Raw genomic sequence first — 23,576 nt, forward strand, 5'->3', positions numbered from 1 at the left:
CTCTTCCTCCGCAGGCCTGTCCCACTTCCACTGTCCCCCCAGAAAATCTCTTCTGCTCCCACAACTCGGAGACTCCAGACTTGCACCCACTGCCCCCAACCTCTCACGTAGGGTCCTGCAGGGCCTCACACACGTGGGGATGGAAGCAGAACTGCTGATTCCCTCCAATCCTTTCTTCAACCCAGCACCTTCGCTGCCCCCTCCTCGTCCTGGGGGAGGGTCTCACCTGGAGGCCTGGGCTCCTGCCCTCTGCCTCCACCATTCACATCTCACCCCACCAGGTGCCTGGTCCTCCTGCTGGGACCACAGCAGCTCCTCACTCCTCCCTGCCTCCTCCACCCTCGACCCCACAGTCTGTCCTCCTCCTGCAGCTGCCAGAGATGCTTCCAGAGAGTGCCCAGACCAGGCCCTGCTTCTCTGAAATCTACTCCAGCCCCTCAGTTTACTTGGGATTAAATCTACCACCTGCCGAGCCTGTGGGAGAGGCCCTGCCCCCCTCAACATCACCTCCATCCTCCTCCCCTCCAAGCCAGGGTCCTTGAGCCCACTCAGCTCACCCCAGTCTTCCCCTCCTCAGGGGACCCACTGTGTTGGCTGTGCTTTCTTCTTGTGTTCACTGACAGCCTACCCAGAGGGCAGCCACTGCCTTGACAGCACCAAGCACAGAGCTGGCACTCCCTTCTGCTCACTGACAGCTCGGGGGCTGAGGGGCGGGGCTGCTGCAGAGCCAGGGGACCAGTCCTGGGAGGGGCAGTGCCGTCATCACCCTGTGCCCCCCTCACAGGGCAGAGAGAAGCCCACACACGGCTCATCACCCCAAGATTCTGCAAGGAAGGTGGCTCCTGGGGGAGGGGGTGTCCAGCAAACCCCAACGTGACCACTGGGAAAGGAGGCATTACCGGGCTTCCAGGCTGCTTTCTTAATTCACTTATTCTCACTCTGGCAACACCTTGAACAGCCTCTAACTAGAGTGCCCAGGTCAACATTCTAGAAATAAGCCTCAGCACACAGACACACACAAACCACTGCACTTAGCAATAAGCAGCCTCAACCTTGTTCCTACTAGAAACTTCCAGCATTTAAAGTTACCCCAGACACTAGGGCATCAGAAGCCCTAAGATCTGTAGAAACACAAAGAGCAAGAGGGACCCGGAAGAAAAAGCAACAGGAGAGGACTGGGAAGGGAAGCCGAAGCCAGAAGGGCACAGGGCACACCGTGACTCTCATGCAGGAAGAGAGGACAGAACTTCCACGTGTAACTCAGCCTGACCCCCAGGGTGTGTGTCCCACAGGAGGCCAAACTCGGCAGTGAACGCAGTGCACGTGTGTGACCTGGGGCACGGGTAGTTGCGTGGGATGCCCACCGGTCATGAACGTGCCGTGCCCCGACCACCAGCAGGCAGGCCCACCCCATGGATGTGAATGACCCCATGTGCACGTGGAGTGCACAGGTGTGTATGTGTGCACACCAGCAAGAGCCTGCTGCACGCTGTTCAAGTGCATGGGACGCAGGGTCTCCATACAGAGTGGCCACACAGGGACCCGTCTCTGTCCGGCTGTGGGATTCCACTGCACGTGCAGGCAGGCAGGTTTCCACGTGAAGAAGGCTCCCTGACACAGCAGTCCACCGTCACCTCCTGGCTGCACGGCCCCCTCCCCAGGGCGAACCTCTCCCCCAGGTGTCCGGGCAGGAGAGCGCGGTACTGACCAGGGACTGCAGGATGGCGTGGTTGGTGGCGTTCATGCAGGAGTCCAGCGGGAAGGAGCACTCCCCTTCACAGTAATAGGCTGAGTAGCCTTGGGGGGCGATGACCCAGTCCTGGGGGGTAGTGGGAGAAGATGAGTCCCATCCACGTGCCCTCCCAGCCCTTCATCCAGCACCTGTCACAGCATGACTCAGGGCTGCCACCTCCCTCCCGCAGCCTCAGGACACCTCCCAGGGTAGAGTGCCCCCGCTCCCAGGTCAGACATGCACCGTAGTCCCTCGGTGGACTGAGCTGGACACGAACTCCGTCCCCTCCATGCGCCATCAGCGCGCAGCTGCGTCCTCCCCCGCCACCCCCAGTCACAGCCCCGCCAGAGGCACTGCCCACCCTGGCCTCAGCTTTCCTGCTGCAACTCGGACATTTTATGGCTGAGGACTCAGTCTCCGTATTCATGGTTTTACACAACAGCACTTCTCCCTTTAGAGAACTTGGAAAACACAGAGGAAAATAAAGACAGTCAAAGTTCTCCGTGGGTCTACCTCCCCTGGGACACACTTGCGGTCTCCAGGTGGGGAAGGTCGTTTAGGAAAGGAGGAGAGTCGGGACTCACCAGCCAGCCCAGGTCCTGGAAGCTCACGTACAGCTCGTGCCGACGGCACACCTGCCGGCCGTGGGAGCCGTGGACGTCGTCTGCAGGGACACGAGGGGCAAGGGCTTTACTGGGCTGCTGTTCCCAGGGTGGGGGACGCCATGACGCGCACATTTGTTGAATAATAAATGGTGGGAAACTAACCCATTTGGTCTCCTAAAGCCCATGTCTGCAGCTCTGCTGGTGCCATGACCCAGTTCAAGAACTTTCGATGGCTCCCTCTGGTTGCAGTCACCCCACACTCAATCCAGCCTCTCCTGACTTTCAACCTGTGGGGTCCTGATAATCCAGGAAAAGCCCCGGGGGCCCTTGGCCATCCAGCAGCCTTTTCCCCAGAGTCACCCCGACCTCCCCCGCCTCTCCTGCCATGCCCATTCCACAGGACAAGTGCTCCCATTGAGGTCAAGCAAAGGCTGGCTCCCATGAAGGAAAGGGCCCCTGGTGGCCTTGATCCTGCAGGGCTCGGCCTGGTGGGGTGACCTTCACACAAACGCCTGGACCCTGCAGGGTGCCAGGGGCAGCACCGAGAGCCGCAGGGGCCCCTGGTTCTGACAGAGACCAGGGCGAGGCCTGCTGAGCCCCCGAGGGCAGAGAAGGGACTTTGGGGCAGCGGGGGCAGCAAGGGTGGATGCTCTGAGCCCTGGAGACTGTGGGGCGGTCGCTCCGCAGGGGGCAGGGCAGAGGGTGTCAGGAAAGGCGGTGGGGTGACCGTGGGCCTGACCGTGCTGAGGCCAGAGGGGCTCCGTCCCCACTCCGTCCCCAGGCTCACCGAAGATCCCGGGCAGTCTGTTCGGGGGTGGCAGCTCGTTGGTCCTTTTCGGCGGCCTCCTCTTCAGGGGCCTCGCTGCCCGCGGGGCTCGGGCGGGGCCCGGGCCGGGGCTCGCCCTGAAAAAGGTGACCACGAAAGGCTGTTTGGAGCGCGGAGCCTGTCGCCCCAGCAGACCGGCCAGGCCAGGATCCACGCTGCGCCCTGAGATGGAGAGAGCAGAGAGGGGTCACTCGAGGGCGAGCGCTGCGCGGAGACACAGCGGGCACCTCTCTGGGCCGGCCAGGAGCTCGAGGCTGAGGCCTCAGGGACCCACTGGGCCTGGGTTTCCTCCTCTGAAGACCTGAGTCCCCAGTCCAGCCCCAGCCCCTCAACCTCCCCACCTCAGCCTGGCTCCTGCCTGGGCAGGCAGTTCTATGGGGTGAGGGAGGGGCCTTGCCAGCACAGGGTGAGGATTAGTGATGTTTGAGGGCACGCAGGTGGACAACTTTCAGTCCATTCACGTGACAATCTCAGCCAGTCTTCACGGTGACCCTGGACCGTGAAGCTCTGTTTCACCGAGAAACAGAGCTGCTCAGTGACGGCCCAGAGCCCCACTGCCAGGGATCTCAGAACCAGGGTCAAACCTCCATCGTGGGGCTCTAGCTCCCACCCCATCCTTTCTAGGGATCAGTGTAGGATTTACAACCCCTGGCTGGGAGGTGACCCGGACTTAGTGCTTGCTCTGCTGACACCACCCAAGAGCAGGCTGTTCACATCCCCTCAAGTCCCCGAAGGAGACCCCAGGCTCAGCAGGCAGAGACATTACCCTCAAGTCCCAGAGTCGGGTTCAAACACAAGCATCTAATCCCAGAGCCCAAGTTCTTGTCCTCTTATGTTCTTAGCCACCAGGTTTGTGGTTTAAAAAGGAAGAAAGAGAAAAGGCTGTGGGCAGAGACACAACTGGGGCTTTAGCCTCAAAGCAGTGATGCTTGTAAAAGTGGAGTTTCACCCACATCCGCTTAAAGCCTGAGGATGCAGGAAACACACTGATTATCCCTGGAAAAGTCAACTCCACCAATAAAACTATCTTCCTGTACCTCTTTGTATTCCCAGTGACCTCTCGTTTTTTAATTGTCAAAGTGATATAAAAACAACTGTAAAGAAACTTCGGAAAAATATAAAACCCCTTCCACACTACAATACACCATTTTCATTCTTTCTAGGCTTTCATTTTTCATGTTAATTTAAATTGTGAGCATAGAGCTGCGACTGCTGAAGCCTGTGTGCCTAGAGCCTGAGCTCTGAGACAAGAGAAGCCGCCGCAGTGAGACATTCAGGCACCACAACAAAGAGCAGCTGCACTAGCCGCAACCAGAGGAAGCCCATGCACAGCAACAAAGATCCACACGACCAAGACAAAATAATTTTTTTAAAAATTCCCGCATAACAAAGAAGTCTATAGTTTTCCCCCCAATTTTTCCACCTAAACATTTTCTCGGTTCTTAAGTCTCAACTACGAACATTTCAAATAGATAAAATTCCTCTGAGTAGATCTGGAAATGTTTAGATGCTAGTTCATCTTTTAAGACATTTAGCTTATGTCCTGGCTGTCATCATAAAGATGAGAATATCTGTTCCTTTTCCATAAAGGGAAAATGTCATTTCCTTTCCTGATGGGACTTTCTCAGACTAAACAACAGGGATGTGACTACAAGCTCACTGTCACATTTCTTAAAACACAAGGTGGAGCATCCCATTTCCAAGTACATTTCACCCCCGTGTTGCAACACTGATGCACAGGCATGTACACACGTGCACATAAATGTATGCGCACACACAAACACACACAGGCATGTGGATATGAAGCAAGTGTACACATTAGCGGGTCAGTCTCATGATCTCCACTGCACACGACATGTCAAGGACATTGCCTGCCCCACACACAGCTCGCCTCAAAGGTCAGCCCTTACACAGCTGTGCTTTAAGCCCAAGTCCAGGGGCCAGAGTTGACAACAACCAACTGACCAGAGACTAACTTTGACCTGTGACATCACCTGCCACTATATGCACTGGGCTCATCATCAGAGCTGCCACTCAGGAATGACCCTGCTGAGACAGGAGCTGACACTGAAGGGGCCCACGGAGGAGCCATTCGGGGAGTTTGGGTCACGACAAGTGAGGGTCACAGGAAGAGCCGGCCCGTGAGGAGGCGAAGCCACAAGACACACAGCAGCTCCTCCCCAGAGGGAAAGGTCCTGAGGGCACCAGGAGGTGGCTATGAAGCGATTTGGGCAGATGGACCGCTCTCAGCCATGTGGCACTGGAGTGGATCTCCCCAGTGGACACCTGAGACAACCTCGGCCCGGTCACCCTCCAGGCCTGTGTGTGCAGTGCCCTGTCCTGAGTCCCTGGAGAGCCCTGTCCATAGACAGGCCAGGGAGACCTTGGGTGACCCAAGGCTGGGCCCACTGTAGGCTTTTCTTTGTGCAACTGTCTGGTATTGGGGTCTCCTGGGCGCAGAGAGGTTGGCTCACAGGGCAGCCCTGGACTGTCCAGGTGGTGGCGCCCAGGCTGCCTGGCTCTGGCAGGACCCTTACTAGAAAGCAGAGCGGGAACTACAGGAGCCTCTGGAGCCCAGAGTCCCCGCTCTAGACCTGAGCTGTGAGGGTGCCGGCAGGCATGCCGTCCCTTTGCAGGGGACAAGGATGTGTGGCCACGCCTGGAGATGAGGGCCACACTGTGGCCTTCCCTCCCCCACTGCAGGCCTGGATGAAGATGCTGCTCTTCTGGGCCAGGGGGCCCCCGACATTTCCAGCCTCCCCCCATGTTTGGATCCTCCCCATCAGGGCCTGGATGTCATGGTAGCTCCCCTGCCCATCCCATCCCTAGGGACTCATCCCTCTCCCCCTGGGCCAGGCCAAGGTCACTCTAATCCCTCCTCAAGGCCTCTTTCTGCCCTGGGTGCCACCTGAGACTCCCTGCAGCCCCTGCCCACTCTCAGCCTGCTGCCATGGATGGCACCCTCGTGCCGCGTGTTGAAGGGCAGTCCGGGTGCCTGGGGGCCTGGGAGGGAAGCCAGCTGTGGCCAGGAGCGCGCCTGGGGGCCTGGGAGGGAAGCCAGCTGTGACCGAGCACCTTTGTCCCGCGGGTTGTTTCCTCACCAGGAGAACTAGGAACTCAGCGCTTCTCCTTCTTCCTACTGTTGAACAGCCTCTCACTGCTCTGCTTCTGGAAACCTCTGCCTGTCCTGGCTGCTGCTGCTGGAAGACTCCTCCCGACACCCAGGGCAGTCAGGTCCTCGGCTCCAGAAGCCCCGGAAGGTGCTGCACCGTCCCCCAGTGACGCCCATCCCCTGCCCGCCTGCTGACGGTCCCGACATCCCGTGGCTGTCCCTTCAGACGCACTGTCTCTACTGCAGGATCTGGGCCTCCCGCCAGGGTGAGGCTCCAGGGAGGCCTCTCCGAAAGGCCTTCCTTGACCAGCTGGAGCTTCGTGTTCTTACCCATGAGCTCCTGTGCAGCCCTAAGGCCACATTGAGAAAGCCTGAGTTCCATGGCAGGCCTGAGTTTGAACCCTACACACACATACATTTTTTTCTGTTTAGCTTGTGAGACTGTGGATTCAGGATGAAGTACCTCTCTGCCTCTCTTGAGTTTCAAGGGAGTATGAACAAAAGGCCAGTTTAGGCTTTGTGACAGAGCGGAAGGGTCTAGTGTCTGATCTGGACGATCTGAGATGAGACAGCCCACTGAAGTCTATCTCTCAGGTTTCTAGATCCCTCCCATCCTAAGCCAAAGCCTTTGGAACCACACGGCTGGACTGTTTACTCAGAGGAGACCTCCCTGCAGAACAGCGGCACTCAAGGTCTCTCCCTCTTCAACTGCCCCTGTGACCAGTTTACTGGCTGCCTAGACATTCTTGCTTCCCTTCTAGAGACATATGCTTAGCTACAAGAAGGAGAAATATAGGGGGCAGAGAAGGTGAGGCTATAATGAAAACAAACCTTAGGGACAAAATGAAAGGTCCAGAAGGAAAGTCAAAGGGGCCAAAGGGAAAAAAAAAAAGTCATTCTTTAAGACAGCATTTCTCCTGAACACAAACTCACATTTACACGTGTATGTTTTCATGGCTCTAGGAAACTCCAGAGGCAGACTCTGGGTGGATTTGTTCCTCCCCCGTCACTTTCCCTATGGTTCATGAGTCATTCATGCTAACAGGCACTTCAATGAAACCCCTTTTATGGGATCATCTCAAACCACATAGAATTTAATGTAAATATCACAGACAGTAAGGAGGGCGATGGGAGCAGAGCTTTCTCAGAATTCACAGGACACACAAGGTCAACGTCTTTCCTCTGGTTTTTAATTAAAGGCACGTCTCTCCTGAGAGAACCTAGGCTACCCAGGGGCAGGCAGCCTGGGATGGCAGGACAAAGCCGGCAGGATGCTGGTGAAATGTACAAATGTGACTGTGGCTTCCTTGGAATGCAGTCCTGGGAGGTGAAGGCAGAAGCACACGCTCTGGGACCGAGGTTCACTCTCGGGCTACATTTTGACCTGCTGCATGGGTCTGAGGTTCGGGGAGACGGCAAAGGGGCACCCTGTGCTCTTTTTGATGTCCTCCACTGTGAGGCCGTCCCAGAGCTCAATCAGGGTCAGTCCTGTCTTCTTGTGCACGTCAAACACGGCCTTCTCGGTGATGATTCGGTCCACGCACCGCTTCCCAGTCAGCGGCATGGTGCACTTCTCCACGATCTTGGGTTCATTGGCCTTGTTGCAGTGCTGCATGGTGACCACCACTCGCGTCTTGGAACTGGACACCAGATCCATCGCACCCCCCATGCCTTTCACCTTCTTGCCGGGTATCATCCAGTTAGCCAGGTCACCGTACTTGGAAACCTGCATGGCTCCCAGCAAGGTCAGGTTGATGTGTCCCCCTCGAATCATGGCAAATGATTCATCGCTGGAGAAAAAAGAGCCCCCGGGAAGAAGGGTGACTGTCTGCTTGCCCGCGTTGATGAGGTCCGCGTCCACCTCCTCTTTTAATGGAAAGGGACCCAAGCCCAAGATCCCGTTCTCACTGTGAAGGTGCACGGTGATGTTGGGGCTGATGTAGTTGGGGGCCAGGAGAGGGATGCCGATGCCCAGATTGGCGTACATGCCATCCTCAAATTCAAGAGCTGCCCGCTTGATGATCCGTGTCCTTATGTTATCTGAAGACGTGCATATTTCATCATCCTCTTTCCGGACAGTTAAGCGCTCAATTCTTTTCTCGTATTTTTCCCCCTGTATTATGCGATCTACATAAATGTTAGGAACATGGATGTCTTCTGGGGCAAAGGCCGCCACATCCACAATTTCTTCAACCTCCACCACGGAGGTTCTGGCGGCTTTGCACATGGGCACGTTGAAGTTCCTGGCGCTGGCCCTGAAGATGACATTTCCTGCCCAGTCGGCCTTCCACCCTTTCACCAAAGCAAAATCAGCGGTGATGGCATGCTCCAGCAGGTAGTGCTGCCCATGGAACTCCCTCACCTCCCTGGGCTGGCTGAGGATGGCGATGTGGCCATCTGGTAAGTACCTGATGGGTGCGCCTCCCTCCTGGACCAAGGTCCCGTAGGCCGTGGGGGTGTAGAAGGCGGGCACACCGGCGCCCCCTGCGCGGATGCGCTCGGCCAGGGTACCCTGGGGCGTGATCTCCAGCTCCAGCTCACCCGCCAGGTACTGCTGCTCACAGAGCGAGTTCTCCCCCAGGTAGGAGCAGACGATGCGGGTGATCTGCTTGGTCCCCAGTAAAAGGCCGAGACCGAAGCTCTCCACCCCCACGTTGCTGCTCACCACAGTCAAGTCCTTCACGCGGGTCTTCAGCAGCGCCCCTATCAGGTTCTCCGGGATCCCGCAGAGCCCGAAGCCCCCGATCATGATCCTCGAGCCATCAGTGATGTCTCCCACGGCCTTCACCGGGTCCGTGTAGAACCTGACGCGCGCGCGGGCGCTGCAGGCGAAGCCGCAAGCGCCACCCTTCGCCAGCGCGCGCCGCGAGCGGCCGGCGGGGACCCGGCGCCCGAGCGCCGACGCCACGAGCCGCAGGGCCGCCATCGGCCGCTCCGCTCCGGCTCGGGCTCCGGGCCCGGCGGGGACAGGAGGCAACCGCGCGTCCCGGCCCGCGCGTCACAGAGCAGGGGGCGCCCAGCCGTGATGCGCCCGCCCGGCTGGTTCCCGCCGCTCCGCTCCGCCTCCGCGCTCCGAGGGCCCGAGGGCCCGCGCTTCCCGGGCCGCGAAGGCGGGAGGCGGGACCGCCTGGGTCGTCTGGAGAACCAGAGAGATCCCGGGCCTGACGCTCGGAGACCCCGGGGCGACGTCCCTCCCGGGAAGCCTGGGCGCCGGCCTGCTGCCCTCTCCATCGTCACCCTTCCTCCCAGGCGCGCTACTCGCGTCGCCCCCCACCCCCCAAAATTCCACCCCCGGGGCACGGGCTCCAACACCTGTGTCCCCAGCGCTCCCGGTCCTGCAACATTTCCACGGACGTCAAGCCGGGCCTCAACGACAGCCCCGCCGAAGGAGACCTCTTGCCTTCCTGCCTCAAACCTGCTCCTCCTCTGTTTGTCCCCACCTCGGGCAAGAACACCACCAAACCTGTTAAAAAGAGCCACTGGGCAAAACCAATACAGTATTGTAAAGTAAAATAAAGTAAAAATAAAAATTAATAAATATAAATAAATAAATAAAAAGAGCCACTGGCTCAGTCCTGTCACCGGCGCCTCCTCCAAGCACCCTCCTCCGTTCCCTGGACAAGCTCTCCCACCCCCAGCTCCCACCTCGACCCTGCAAGGCTCTGGGCCTCTCTGCCTTCACTTCCGACCCCGAGTCTACTCTCCCAGCTGAAGTCAGGGGGCTTTATTTTAAGCGTAAGACAAATGAACTTTTCATTTTACCATAGCTCAGACTCATAGAAAATACACCGAGATAGTACAGAGAGTTCTCACACACCCAGACCAGGTTTCCCCTGGGAAGTGTTAACATGTAAACAACTATAGTACCTTTGTTACCCACTCAATGGACAAGAATTTGAGCAAACTCTGGAGATAGTGGAGGACAGAGGAGATTGGCGGGCTTCAGTCCATGGGGCTGCAAAGAGTCAGACCCGACTTCGTGTCTGAACGATTTTCGTTACAACTAATGAACTAGCACCGGTGTCTTGTTTACTAAACACCATGACTGACCCGAGGTCACTAGTTTCTCTAGTGTCTGTTTCCAGGATCCCACCCAGGGTCCTACAGAGCACTTAGTCATCGCAACTCCTTACGCACCTATGGGCTGTGAATTTCTCGGATTTCCTGTGGCTTTTGATGACCTTGACAGTTTTTGTGTTTGGGTTTGTTTTCTGTGGCATGTTCTTCAGTTTCGAGTTGTCTGGTGTTTTTCTCATGGTCAGACTGGGGTTCTGGGTTTCAGGGATAAAGACCACGGAGGCAACGGGTTCTCATCTCGTCTGAGAGCTACATGAGGTGTTCATGGGAGCCTGAGCGCGTGACTGAGGGGGTGCTGCTGAGGTTCCCCCTAAACTGAATTTACTGCCCCAGCCTGTGCACACACAGGAAGCAGGTCACTAAGTGTAGCCCACACTGAAGGAAGGGGAGAGGCCATACCCCCGTGCGGGGGAGAGGCTCGGAGGGTTGTTTTATAAAAAGGTGAATCAGATCCTGCCAGCCTCCACTGCTCTTTAATAAAATAACACTGATTTCATACATTATATTTTGGCCACTTCTCTCAACCTCCTCACAATCACTTCCTGGCTCTCTGTGCTCCAGCCATGGCGTCCCCTTGCTGCACCTCAGACACACCAACGTGGGCCCACCTGCAGGGTTTCTAGTCCCACTGCTGGGATAAGAATGAAGGCACGAATCCTCATTTTACAGGTGAGGAAACTGAGGCCTGGAAAGGCAAGCAACCTGCCCTACTGTTATCCCACACTGAGGAACCCTCGCCCTCTACCCACTGAGTCCCCTCGACTGAGAAAGGCCAGCCCTCTGGGGCCAAATGAGGGGGCTCCAGCTGTATCTGCTGCCAGCAGCTTCCTTGGAGGAGCCCCAGGGGAAGGTTCGATGCTGACCCCTGTCTTACCATCATCTGTTTCCACATAGAGGCGGAGTCCCAGGTCCTTGTTACGGTTCAAGAGCCAGCGGTCACTGGCTGCTGTCACGTCCAACACCAGCCAGCCCTCGTCCCCAGATCGGAGCGTCTGAAGATCCAAAAAGAACAAGTCAGACTCCCTGTGGACACGAAAGAACAATTAACCGAGGGCCAGCACAGCTGCCTTTGTGTTTCCAGTGCCCGCCGGGGGACCATTAGTGGGGCGTCTACCTGCCTGGCTCTGGCCTGGGTGCCTTTCAGGCCTTATCTCACTGTCTACTCTACAAAGGTGTTATGGAGTCTGTGTACAGATGGGGAAACTGAGGCTCAGGAGTTCAGTGACCCATCCATAGTCCCACAGCCAAGACAGCAAGATGGGGACTTGAATCCAGGACTGATGCTGGCCTGTCCCCACGGTGAGACAAGGCCTTGGGCCAAACATCTTTCTTCTCTGAGGGTGGGCTGCCCAGGAAGCTCCCCTTCTGTCTTCTGGGAAATGAACCCCAGGGCTGGGCCAGACACTCTGACAGAGATTTGAGCAGGTGTATGGGGGGGGGGGGGGCGGTGTGGGGCAGGCACCTGTTGGACTGCTCCAGGACCACCTCAAACATGCTGATGTGGAGCGTCTGGTTGAGCGGGTGGGTGCTGGGCAGCTTGTAAATCCGGAACTCCGCGGCCGTGACAGCCTCCCCGGCCGGGATCTGGGTCAGGTCAAAGTGGAACTCCTTCCAGTGGGGCTCCTGGTGGCCCAGGGCAGGGTCACGCTCCACTGCAAGACAGAGCGGGGCTGGCGGTCACTCGAGGTTTGGGCTCTGGCTCCAGGCTGGGAGCCGGGGGCCTGGGCAGTCTGGGCAGGACTGACTTCCTTGAGAACAGGCTTGTCCCAGCTCTGCCTCCTGGGTGCTCAGAGGGCTCCAAGAGCTGTGTGTTGAGATGCCTGGCTCAGCCCCTGGCACGTGGCAGTGCCGCAGGGCAGCGTCCATGTCTGGCCCCCAAGCCCTAAACCCAGCCTGCCCTATTCACATCCTACTGGACCCACAGATGGGGTACAGGACAGGTCCCTCCTCTGGGGAAACAGACTGAGACCCAAGGCTGAAAAGAGACATAGCTGAATGCATTTGAGTGGGACGAGGGCTCCCAGAGCCTGCTGGTGTCTGGATGGCAGGTGAGGGGAGATTGGGCATGTAGCTGACTTTGGAGCTGGGCCTTGGGGTGAAGAGTGGATGTGCCATGATGTCAAAGAAGAAGAAACCACCGAGGCAGGAACAAGCATGAGCAATGGCCTAGAGCTGAGGGACAACGGCACCAGCAGTGAAAATAGCAGCCGTGACACCCAGCAAAGTGTGAGAGGAACAAGGGGAAGGAGGACGGAGACCTGAGGGAGATGTGGAAAGGACCAGAAAGAGGCGAGGCAGGATGACAGCTCCCAAAGATGCTGTGTCAAGTGCAGGGGAAGTTGAAGGGTCCCATGGTGTGATCTGAGGGGGCTTCCTGGAAGAGGTGACACCTGAACTGCCTTGAAGGACAGGAAGGAGTCTTGGGAGGACAGGTTTTCTAGGCAGAGGGGACCTCTATGCACAGGTGTGTAGAGCTGGGGCTCGTGGTGTGAGTCTGGCTGTGGTCCAGCTGCAAGGGCTGGAATCCTGGCCTCGGAGCGTGGGCTGTGCTCTGACCAGTGGAGGGCCAGGGTTCTGGGCAGCAGGGGGTCGTGGTCTGAGGGTGGAGTGGAAGCTATGTGTGGAGGCGAGGGTAAAGCCCAGACTGCAGGGACCCGAGGCGGGCTGGTGGCGGGGCTGTTCTCACAGTCTGGGCGAGAGACCGCAGGAGTGGAGTAAACCCCACATTTCCCCAGCTGCCGGAAATGCCCAGGACAGTATATTTAGGGCATCTCACTTTAGCCTCCTGTCACTTTCAAACACTAAAAATCTGTGTTTCCACAAAGCAGGGGTGGGAGCCGCCCCAAGCCTTCCCCTAAAACCAACACTGAGATTTTAATTACATGTTTGTGAGTCTTTTTAAAAATTCTCTCTCTGGCTACTGGACTCAGCGACCACAAGTCACCAGGCTGGTGGTGGAGGCGGATGTGGGAGCACTTCCTGTCCTCGCGGTGGGGACCTGGTCCAGGGGTGGGCAAACAGCTGCGCTGGGCGGGACCAGTGGACACACGTGTTTGGGAAGGAGATGGGCTTTTCATCCCCAGACCAGGGAGGAGGGAACAGAACGCCCATCGTCTGACGGGGGCTGGACCCGCAGCAAATGCCCACCCACCAGCCAGGCTGTTTCATGGGCAGCATGACACGGGCAGATCCAGGTCCTCCCACACAGGCAGGGTGTGGAGGGCAGGGTTCTGAACCTTCACCAAGTGATGTTCGCCATGAATATCACCACACGAGTCCCCTCCTGCCTACAGACACACACACACACAGCTTTGGGGACAATTTCCATGGATTAGGTAACTGCAGAGACCACCTCTGTTATGTGGCTATGGAAGCAGCCCTGATCTGCAGGGTGAAATAGGTCCAGGCTGTTGGCTGTTCCAGGGAGTGACCCCAAGAATGAAAAAGGGTCGCCCAGCCATGCCCTGTACCGGACCCCTCTCAAAGCATCGTTAAGTGTATCTGCCCCCAAGACAAAGAGGGGGCTGACAGGTGGGTCCCTGGGAACCTGTCTGCAGGCCTGACACTGACTCACATTGGATCCAGGACTGAGGGAACAACCACGAACCTGCCAGCTCCGAGGGCACCAAGCTCTGTGGCCTCCCTCCCTTGTTGACCTGGGGGCCCACATGTACTGGGTCCAGAGAGCCCTGTTCCCCTGGACTGACCTCAGCTCCCAGTTTCTGTGCTGTGGGTGTGTGAAAGCGATGCCCACCCAACCCCCACCCCATAGTTCCCGCACAGGAAACTGCCTGTCCCAGCTGTTCCAGGCAAGCACTAGCGGTGGGACATTTTTAGGAAAATGATTTTCATTAGCAATTGGTTAGGGTTAGGGTTAGTGGGGAGGGAGGGAGAGGCCACTTTGGATTTGCAGCTTTTTCAGTGCCTGTGGCCTTGAGTTGGGAGAGAGATTTTTCCAAAAGTTAGTGTTCTAGGAAAACATTTTTTTGGCACCTCTCTGTCCCCCTTGTTAACTGTGCAGACCAAGCCTGCTTTGGCCAGGGAGGCAGCCTCAGGCAGCCCAGAGGGCTCTGGCCAGGGGTCAGGGCTTCCTTGCAGGCTTGTCCCTGAACTAACCAGGAATGGACATTCCCCTCTGGACCTGGTCTCCTCTTGTGTGAACTGAGAATGAGGAGACAGCCCAGCTTTCCTCTCGCGGTCATGAAAGAACTTTGTAAACAGTCAGGCAATGGACTGGGAGGAATGGCTGTTCAGTAGGAGTTTGGGATGAGCTTGACTTGCATTCTCCTAACTTTGAGCGAAGATGTGAGAGGCTGTGTCAGCAGTTCCAAGGCCAAGGGGTGGAGGGGACGCGGAGATTTTGAGTGATTGTTATCTAAATAAATGTACTCATCATTCATTTATTAATCCATTCATTTATCAAGTGCAATTTATAGACAAATTTATCAAGTTCTCACTGTATGTGAAAGCATACTGTTCTGAGCACTGGGAACACAGCAGTGAGCAAGACAGAACCAGATAGAGCATTCAGGGGACTTGCTGGTGGTCCAGTGGCTAAGACTCCATGCTCTCAATGCAGGGGGCCCAGGGGCCATCCCTGGCCAGGAAGCTAGATCCCACACACGATTACTAAAGATCCTGGGGCTTCCCCTGTGGCTCGGCAGTAAAGAATCCGCCTACAATGTCGGAGACATGGGTTCAATCCCTGGGTCGGGAAGATTCCCTGGAGAAGGGAATGGCAACCCACACTGCAGCATTCTTGCCTGGGAAATCCCATGGACGGGGAGCCTGCCAGGTCACAAGGGTCAGATATGACTTAGTGAATAAACCACCACCATGCTGCAGCTAAGACCCAGTGAAGCCAAATAAATAAATTTAAATATTTTTTTAAAAGATGGTGCATTCACAATGTTTCCAGTCTAATAGGGGAGACAGAATGGAAGCAAACAAGACAAGTAAACTAGGGGTTGTCATTTCTATTGTAAGTGAACTACAGAGCGACCTGGGCTCAAGGAATTGGAAGGGGTGGGGGGCTTGTCCGTAGGTGCTTAGCATGACCTGCGAGAAGAAAATAAGTAAGTGCAGTTGAGCATATTCCCATATATGGTGCTAATAGGAATACCATGGAGAGGACTTTGGCAACATGCTTTTGCAATATCCTGAATTTATCCTTTGACACAAGAGTTCCAAAGACACACTGGCAAAAATAAGAAAGGACAGCCACAAAGCTCTTCATTTGGCACAGGGCGAAGACAAAGCTACGTCTGGCTCCACAGGCACATGTTTGCTTTCCAAAAATTATAAAAGCTGCCCAACATGTTCAATCACTGATCCAGCTTTTCTGTCTAGGGTGTGTGCTCAGGTTGTCAGTGATGTCTGGCTCTGTGGGACCCCATGGACTGTAGCCCGCCAGGCTCCTCTGTCCATGGAATTCTCCAGACAAGAGTACTGGAGAGGGTTGCCATTTCCTTCTGTCTGAGGAAGCAGCAGCAAATGAATTTACCTTCTGGATCACCTTAATGTTGCCCTCCGAATAATGAGCAGACATGACTCACCAGTGAGTGCTAACTGGAGCCTCAGCCTTCTCCTCCAGCCTCTGATAAACCAGCTCCAGGTTCCCCAGCTGAGGGAAGGGCCTTCTGGGGGCAGGAGGCGGCCACCGCCACCATGTCCGGGATCCTCATTCTGCCTTTCCACTTCTGAGGCCCTGCACCCACCACTCTCAGCCTAGAGCTCCAGATGCCACACCCCATGTCCACCGCCCGAAACCTACATAGGCTTTGGCTATTTTTGTGCCCTCAACAAAATTTATAGTCACCCGGACAATCTGAATCTTCTTTCTGACCAAAAAAGTAAGACTTCAAAAGACATCCACTTCCTCCTGATTGCTGTGACTGCTAAGAGCCTGGAATCTTCTGCCCTGTCTGACAGTCCTTCCTGAAGCCCTTCCCCAGCCCCTCAGGGCCCATGGGGAGGTCTTAAGCTTGGCTCTGCTTCCAGGCCTCCTGAGCTGGCCCGGCTCATCCTCATGGTCTCCTGGGCCATCTGGTATAAACACCCTCCCCGAGAGACCCTCCTTGAAGCCCTCTCCCAGGGTTGCCCCATCCCACCAAATATAAAGGCTACTTTCTTCTCAGTCCAGCTGTAACAGCCCCCTTGCCCTCCCCTGACCCCACACATCAGCCTGCCAGTCTCTCCTTTCCCTGTCCCTGGGTCCCCATCCCTGGCTCATCTGTCCACTGGACGGTGACCAATTTGGAGGCAGAAACTGAACAACTGGGTGGAAATGGGAGGCCTTGGCAGTCTGCTCGTCCAGCCCCTCGTGCCCCCTGGGCCCAGAGAGGGGCTGTCCAGCCCCTCTTCCCAAGGACCTCTCGTCCCCAGGACAGTGACTCAGTGTCCAGCAGTGCAGCCCCTGAACTGGGGGGTCCTGCTGGTCTAGGAGTGGGCTTCCAGGTCACCTCGGGCCTCCATCTGGAGCCACCCATGTTCTCTATTTGCTGCGGGACTCGCCTCTGTTCACAGCCTGACAAGGAGGACAGGCTTCCCCGGGGCCCCGGAGGCAGACGGGCTGGGCCTGTCTGGCTGGTCCCACCGGTAACGAGGCCAAGGAGTCCCTCAGACCTAAGACAAGACCCAGTCTGCGCAGCCCCAGTTCCCGGGGGAGCCTTGGACTCCATCACCTCCCGTTTCTGCCTCCTGAAGGGTTCCTTCCCACCCAGGAATCTCAGCGCTGCTTCATTCTGGGGCATTTTTAGTCAGTTCTCATTACTGACTTTTTCAGGACCTGTTTCCATAAATGGCTCCATGCTCATAATTACCATCCAGACCTCAGCCGGATTCAGAGACCAAATTAAAAGGGGCACCCGCCCGCCGCACCACATCAAGCCCGCCACGGCCAAAAATAGATCCCAGGAGATGTGAGCAAGGAGGATGCGGCTCCTCCAGGTCAACCCAGGAAAGACCCGAACTGTGGGGCTTTCCAGAAGGACGCGGTCATGGTGACACACGCCCTCTGTCCCGCGGGGAGTGCGTGCCTGTGAGGACTGGCCGTGTGCTCCCTCCCCGAGCCTGCCTCACCCCCAGGGTGGGGGGTGGGCGGCCACCAGCGGGTGGGGAGGGCGGGGGCACATTCTTTGGTGGGAGCTGGAAAGGCCTTCGGGCTGCCCTGCATAGATGAGGAAACTGAAGCCCAAGGGGGCAGAGGATCGCCAGGAGTCAGGTGTCAGGTTAGGGGTCTTTCATGTGGAATTGCAGACTTGGAGCCTGTGTGAAATGAGTGGACTTGGACTTGCTCTGGTGGCGATACTGGGATGGGGGGGGTCACCTGTTCACAAGGTTCTTCCATCAACAGGTGCCTGAGAGCGACCTCCTGAGGCCACGGTCCTCCAGGCAGGGCTCTGCGGGGACTCGGGTCCTGGGTGGGGAGCATGATCCGCACAGACAGGGAGGCGGGCCCTGCTCTGTCTCCTTCTCCTGGCTCTTGGTGCTCCCTGCCCTCCGCTGCCTTTCCCTCAGCATCGCCAGTCTGCCCTGAGAGCTGGCCGCACAGGGGTGAGGGGACAGCTTGGGGGAAGGCATGAGAGCCGGTTTGGTCCCTGCTTTCAGATTGTTCCTGGTTTCTTGGCAGGGTGGCAGAGGTGGGGGCATCCTGGGCATTTTTGTTCATCGTTACTTAACTGTGTTAGTTAGCTATTGCTGTGTAACAAATCACCCCAGACGTAGCAGCTGAGAACAACCAGCACTTACTATTTCACATGGTTTCTGAAGGTCAGGAATCCAGGCGCTTAGCTGGGTGGCGCTGGCTCAGGGTCTCTCACAAGGTGACAGGCAAGCTGTCGGGTGGGGCTGAGGTCCCTGGAGACCTGACTGGGACGAACAGATCCTCAGCTCACGCTTGGGGCTGAGGGTAGCAGCCTCCCACTGTGGACCTCACACGACATGATCTTCCCTCAGGATGAGCTCACCTGGGGGTCGGGGGTGCAGGGCACACACAGGGCCCAAGATGGAAGCTGCAGTCTTTTATAACCTAACCTTGAAAGTGACACAGCATCCCTATTGTCACACAGACCAGTTCTGCCCCATGGCGGGGGCGGAGGGGCATGAGGATGTGAAAACCAGGAGGCAGGGTTCTTTGAGAGCCATGCTGGAGGCTGGCAACCATAGCAACCCTGAGAAAGAAGCATTATTCACTGCATTTCAGAGCTGAGAACACTGAAGGTCAGAGAAGGTGGCCAATCTGTCCAAGACCACACCCAGAACTCCCAAGGTGGGATGAGAATAGGTGTGTCTGTCTGCAAAGTCTGCTTCCCTTCCCCTCATCTAAGGCCTCAGCAGGTCAAGGATGTGTCAAGGGAACGCCATCAGGTGGCACCGGACTAGAGCTGAGTGTTGAGTACCAAGCTGGCAAAGAAACACACAGAAGGACCTCAAGCAAGAGGAGCCATGAGTGGGTTTTCACGTGAGGAACTGCAGTTCCAAGAACAGACCAAGAGCTTCTTCATCTCCATGTCTCCCCTCTGCTTCTTCACCTTCCCCTCTCACCCTCTTCGAACTAAAGTCTACCCTTCTTTCAAGGTTCAGCATAACTCCACCTCCTCCCAAGACTTCCCTGTCTGTCCCTCAGCCAAGAGGCCATTCGTCCCCGTCTTCTGGGCTTGCTCATCTCCCATTGATGAGAGAGGGATCTGGTCTCTCTTCTGCAGTACTAAGCCTTCATGCTCACATCTGAGCGGGGAAATGGCCATTTCTTCCACTTGATGATCATTTATATTGGATTGTCTGTGGGCCTATCTTTTCCACTGTAATGAGCAGACCTTGGACTCAACTCTGCTTTGCAGTGGGCACCAAGATAACCAGGGAGGGCTAGAGCACACACTGGGTTCCCAGGAGTGTTTGTGAGGGAATGACCACAGGCTGAAGGATGCAGCTTTCTCCATACCTGGGTCTTGCAGCCTTTGGCTTCCCCAGAACCCTTCCTGCACTTGGAGCCCTAGACTGTTCTGAAGGAATGGCTGCTGCTCAGGGAACAGAGCCAGCAAAGAAAATAGCTGTGCTTTACTTTAGGTCTTGTCACTACCAGCTGGACTTACTGGGGCTAAAAGCAAACAAACAAACAAACTGAGCTAACATTTACTGAGCATCTACCAGGCACTGTTTCAGCCCTTTATGTAGAGTAAGTCATTTAACGTTCACAGCCATCCTAGGATGGCTATATTACAGATGAGGAATCTGAGGCACAGAGCAGTAAATAACTTACACAAAAATCAAATAAATAGGGGACTTCCCTGGTGGTCCAGTGGTTAAGAATCCACCTGCCCAAGCAGGGGACACGGTTTTGAACCCTGGTCTGGGAAGATCGCACAAGCCAAGGGGCAACTAAGCCCACGTGCCACAACTATTGAGCCCTTGTACCTGGAGTCCGTGTTCTACAACAAGAGAAGCCACCGCAATAAGCAGCCTGCACACCGCAACTAGAGACTAACTTCCGCTCACCGCATCTCAAGAGAGCCAGCGCAGCAATGAAGACCCAGTGCAGCCATAAATAAGTATATGCATTAAAAATCTTATAAATATATCCTAGGTCAGACTTCCTGGGCAACAGGCTGAGTGGGAAGGTTTAGTGGAGAGGGTTCTTGTAGGGAATGCAGGGAGCAGGAGCGGGCACAGGTGATGCAATCACAAAAGGGCCAAGCGACTCCGGCTGCGCGGGGAGCTCTGGGGCTGATGGCCCTTCAGAACTGTCCCTCTGTGAGGCAATGAGGCTGGGCATTTATATTCTGATAAGCCTGTTACTGGATGTGGGGTGACCCCAGGGAGGGTACCCAACCTTGAGCAAGAAGCTAGTGGATTGATGCCTAGGGACAGACCCACTCTCTAGGCAGCTGGGGCAATGAGTGACTCAACCCCAGAGAGAAGATCTGGGCAGCACCATAGCATCCCCTATAAAGCACGCAGTGGAATGGGGATCTGATCCTGGCACTGTGCTCTTACCACTCAGCTCCAGGTCCTCAAGTGAATGATGGGGGCGGAAAGGTAGATAAACACAGCAGGCCCTTCCTCACCATTCAGGCTGCCATTTATTGAGCGGTGTCAAGCTCTTGCTTGCAGAAGGAGGTGGCAACCCATTCCAGTGTTCTTGCCTGGAAAATCCCATGGATGGAGAAGCCCGGCAGGCTACACAGTCCATGGGATCACAAAGAGTTGGACACGACTGACTTCACTTTTCAAGCACTTGCTAAGTTTTTCAGTGTCTTAACCTACTTATTTACCCATTGTACTATGATACAGATATTATTTATTCTGATTTTTAGAATGAAGAGGGACTGCCCTCGAGGTCCAGTGGCTAAGACTCCTCGCTCCCGATGCAGAGGGCCAGAGTTCAATTCCTGGTCAGGGAACTAGATCCCACATGCCACAGCTGAGAGTCCACATGGTACAACTAAAGAGGCCACGTGCCACAACGGAGGTCGACCGTCCCATGTGCCGCAACAAGACCCGGTCCAGCCAAAGAAATAAAAATAAATAGAGATGATGAAATTGAGGTGCCAAGACTTTAAGTAAGCTATTCAAAATTTCACAGATCTCAAGTAGCAGACCTTGAATTAAAACCTGGTCTTCCAAGCTCTGCTCTCCCATTACCAAGGCCAACCCTGCTCGCTGCTGTGACCCAGCTCTCATAGCTGCTCCTTTGAATCTGGGTACCCAGGACCTTGGGTCAGTCACTTAGACTCTGACACTCTACTTCTCATCTGTCACCTAGGGGAAGTAGTAGTCATTTACCCCAGAAGAGTGAGGAAAGACCGAGAAGATGGGGGCTGGAGAGGAGTACTCAGTCATCAGGGATTCACAGGGCACACCACCCTGGTGGCAGGTAGGGCTTTGGAGAAAAGAATCCATCTCCAACTCCTGGAAACCATCAACAAAATGAAAAGGCAATCTACTATATGGGAGCAAATATGTACAAACCACATATCTGATAAGGGGTTAATATCCAAAACATATAAAGAACACCTACAATGCAACTGCAAAAAACCTCAAACGATCCAGTTTTTCAAATGAGCAGAGGAACTGAATAGACCTTTTCCCAAAGATATACAAATGGCCAACAGGACCAAAACCACAATGAGATATCACCTCACACCTCTTTGAATGGCTATTGTAAAAAAGATAAGAGATAGTGAATGTAAGAAAAGGGAACCCTTGTGCACTCTTTGCGGGAATGTAAATTGGTGAAGCCATTATGGAAAATAGTCTGCTGCTGCTGCTGCTCCTAAGTCGCTTCAGTCGTGTCCGATTCTGTGCGATCCCATAGACAGCAGCCCGCCAGGCTCCCCCGTCCCTGGGATTCTCCAGGCAAGAACACTGGAGTAGGTTGCCACTTCCTTCTCCAATGCATGAAAGTGAAAAGTGAAAGTGAAGTCGCTCAGTCGTGTCCGACTCTTAGCAACCCCATGGACTGCAGCCCACCAGGTTCCTCTGTTCATGGGATTTTCCAGGCAAGAGTACTGGGGTGGGGTGCCATTGCCTTCTCCAGGAAAATAGTATAGATGTTCCTAAAAAAAATTAAAAATAGAACTACCATATGATCCAGCAATCCCACTTCTGGATATATATCCAAAGGAAATAAAATATTAAGGAGTGAAAAAAAAGTATAACTATGTATTCAACACAAATATTGAGTCATTATGTTGAACACCTGAAACTGATAGATGATGTCACTTACAGCTCAGTGTTTTAAAAAAGAGAGCTATCTGTACTCTCATGTTCATTGCAGCACTATTCACAATAGCCAAGCCATGGAAACAACCTCAGTGTCCATCTACAGACGAACAAAGAAGATACGGCAGGGACTTACTTGTCAGCTCAGTGGTAAAGAATCCGCTTTCCAATGCAGGGAACTAAGTTCCCACATGCTGTGGGGCAACTAAGTGCACGTGCCGTTAAGGGGAAGCACACACTACACAGCAAAAGACCCCAGACGCTGCAGCTAAGACCCAAGGCAGCCAAATAAATAGAGAAGTATTTTTTAAAGATACAGCATATATATAAATATAATATCTATGGGTGCATATATATACACATATATATGAATGTTATTCAGCTATGAGAGAAAAGGAAATCCTGTCATCTTCAACAACATGGATTGAAACTTGAGAGTATTATGCTAAGTGAAATAAGCCAGAGAAAGACATATATGACATGGTATCACTTATATGCGGATTTAAAAAAAAAGTCAAAAGAGTAGAAAAAGTGTGTGCCAGGAGCTGGGGATGGGAGAAATAGGGAGAGGTTGGTAAGACAGTACAAACTTTTAGTCATCAGCTGAATAAGGTCTGAGGATCTAGTGTAAAATATGGTGACTACAATTGATAATCCTGTGTTGTATAACTGAAATTTGCTAAAAGAGTAGAAATTAAATATTTTCACATATGCAAAAAAAGGACACATATGTGAAGTGATGAAATGTGTTAACTGGATTGGGGGGGGATGTTTTACCATCCTGATGTACACTTTAAATAACTTAGAATTTTATATGTCAATTATACTTCAATAAAGTTGAAATATCCTAAAGGAAATAAACCCTGAGTATTCGTTGGAAGGACTGATGCTGAAGCTGAAGCTCCAATACTTTGGCCACCAGATGTGATGAGCCGACTCATTAGAAAAGGTCCTGATGTTGGGAAAGAGTGAGGGCAAGAGGAGAAGGAGGCAACAGAGGATGAGGAGGTTGGATGGCATCACTGACTCCAAGGACACGAGTTTGAGCAAACTCCAGGAGATGGTGAAGGAAAAGGAAGCCTGGAATGCCACAGTCCATGGGATTGCAAAGAGTCTGACATGACTTAGCAACCGAACAACAACAAAGTTGAAATGAAAATAAATAAATGAAACGTAGATAGATAAAAAGAGAAATAATGTGGTCATTCTGATATTCGACTTTCAAGATAGATAAAGGATTTATTAAGTGAAAGACAAAATGGCCAACCAGCAGGCACTTAGATCCCACTTAAGATCTTAGAAAATATCTTAGAAAAGATTAACACAAATTGATTTTTTTTTTTTTTAATCAGAGCTAAGGACTTCCCTGGTGGTCATGGCCAAGAATACGCCTTGCAGGAGACACAGGCTCGATCGCTGGTCTGGAAAGATCCCACGTGCTGTGGAACAACTAAGTCTGTGTGCCATAAATGCTGAGCCCTCATGGCACAGCTAGAGAATCCG

The 23,576-nt window shown here is 54.4% G+C and overlaps 2 protein-coding genes across 2 annotated transcripts in view; both read right to left on the reverse strand.

The window, feature by feature from the left end:
- The window catches only part of BMP8B (bone morphogenetic protein 8b), a 31,578-nt gene that overhangs the window by 2,940 nt on the left and 5,062 nt on the right, over positions 1–23,576 (reverse strand). Inside the window, exons 2-6 of the mRNA XM_069551090.1 lie at positions 11,815–12,004; positions 11,227–11,375; positions 3,125–3,325; positions 2,317–2,396; positions 1,709–1,819 (exon numbers count right to left, since the gene is read on the reverse strand). Of these exons, the coding sequence (XP_069407191.1) occupies positions 1,709–1,819; positions 2,317–2,396; positions 3,125–3,325; positions 11,227–11,375; positions 11,815–12,004 (731 nt within the window). The remainder of the gene's footprint in view (positions 1–1,708; positions 1,820–2,316; positions 2,397–3,124; positions 3,326–11,226; positions 11,376–11,814; positions 12,005–23,576) is intronic.
- Positions 7,583–9,201, reverse strand: OXCT2 (3-oxoacid CoA-transferase 2). Its single transcript, XM_069550974.1, has one exon. The coding sequence runs from the start codon at positions 9,199–9,201 to the stop codon at positions 7,648–7,650; it is 1,554 nt and encodes a 517-aa protein (XP_069407075.1). The 3' UTR covers positions 7,583–7,647.

The sequence above is a fragment of the Ovis canadensis genome, chromosome 1 (genome assembly GCF_042477335.2).
Source record: "Ovis canadensis isolate MfBH-ARS-UI-01 breed Bighorn chromosome 1, ARS-UI_OviCan_v2, whole genome shotgun sequence".
NCBI classification, from domain to species: Eukaryota; Metazoa; Chordata; class Mammalia; order Artiodactyla; family Bovidae; genus Ovis; species Ovis canadensis.

Bases quoted from the DNA above. Each gene is read 5' to 3' on its own strand.
- OXCT2 (XM_069550974.1), bottom strand. From the start codon at position 9,201: ATGGCGGCCCTGCGGCTCGTGGCGTCGGCGCTCGGGCGCCGGGTCCCC.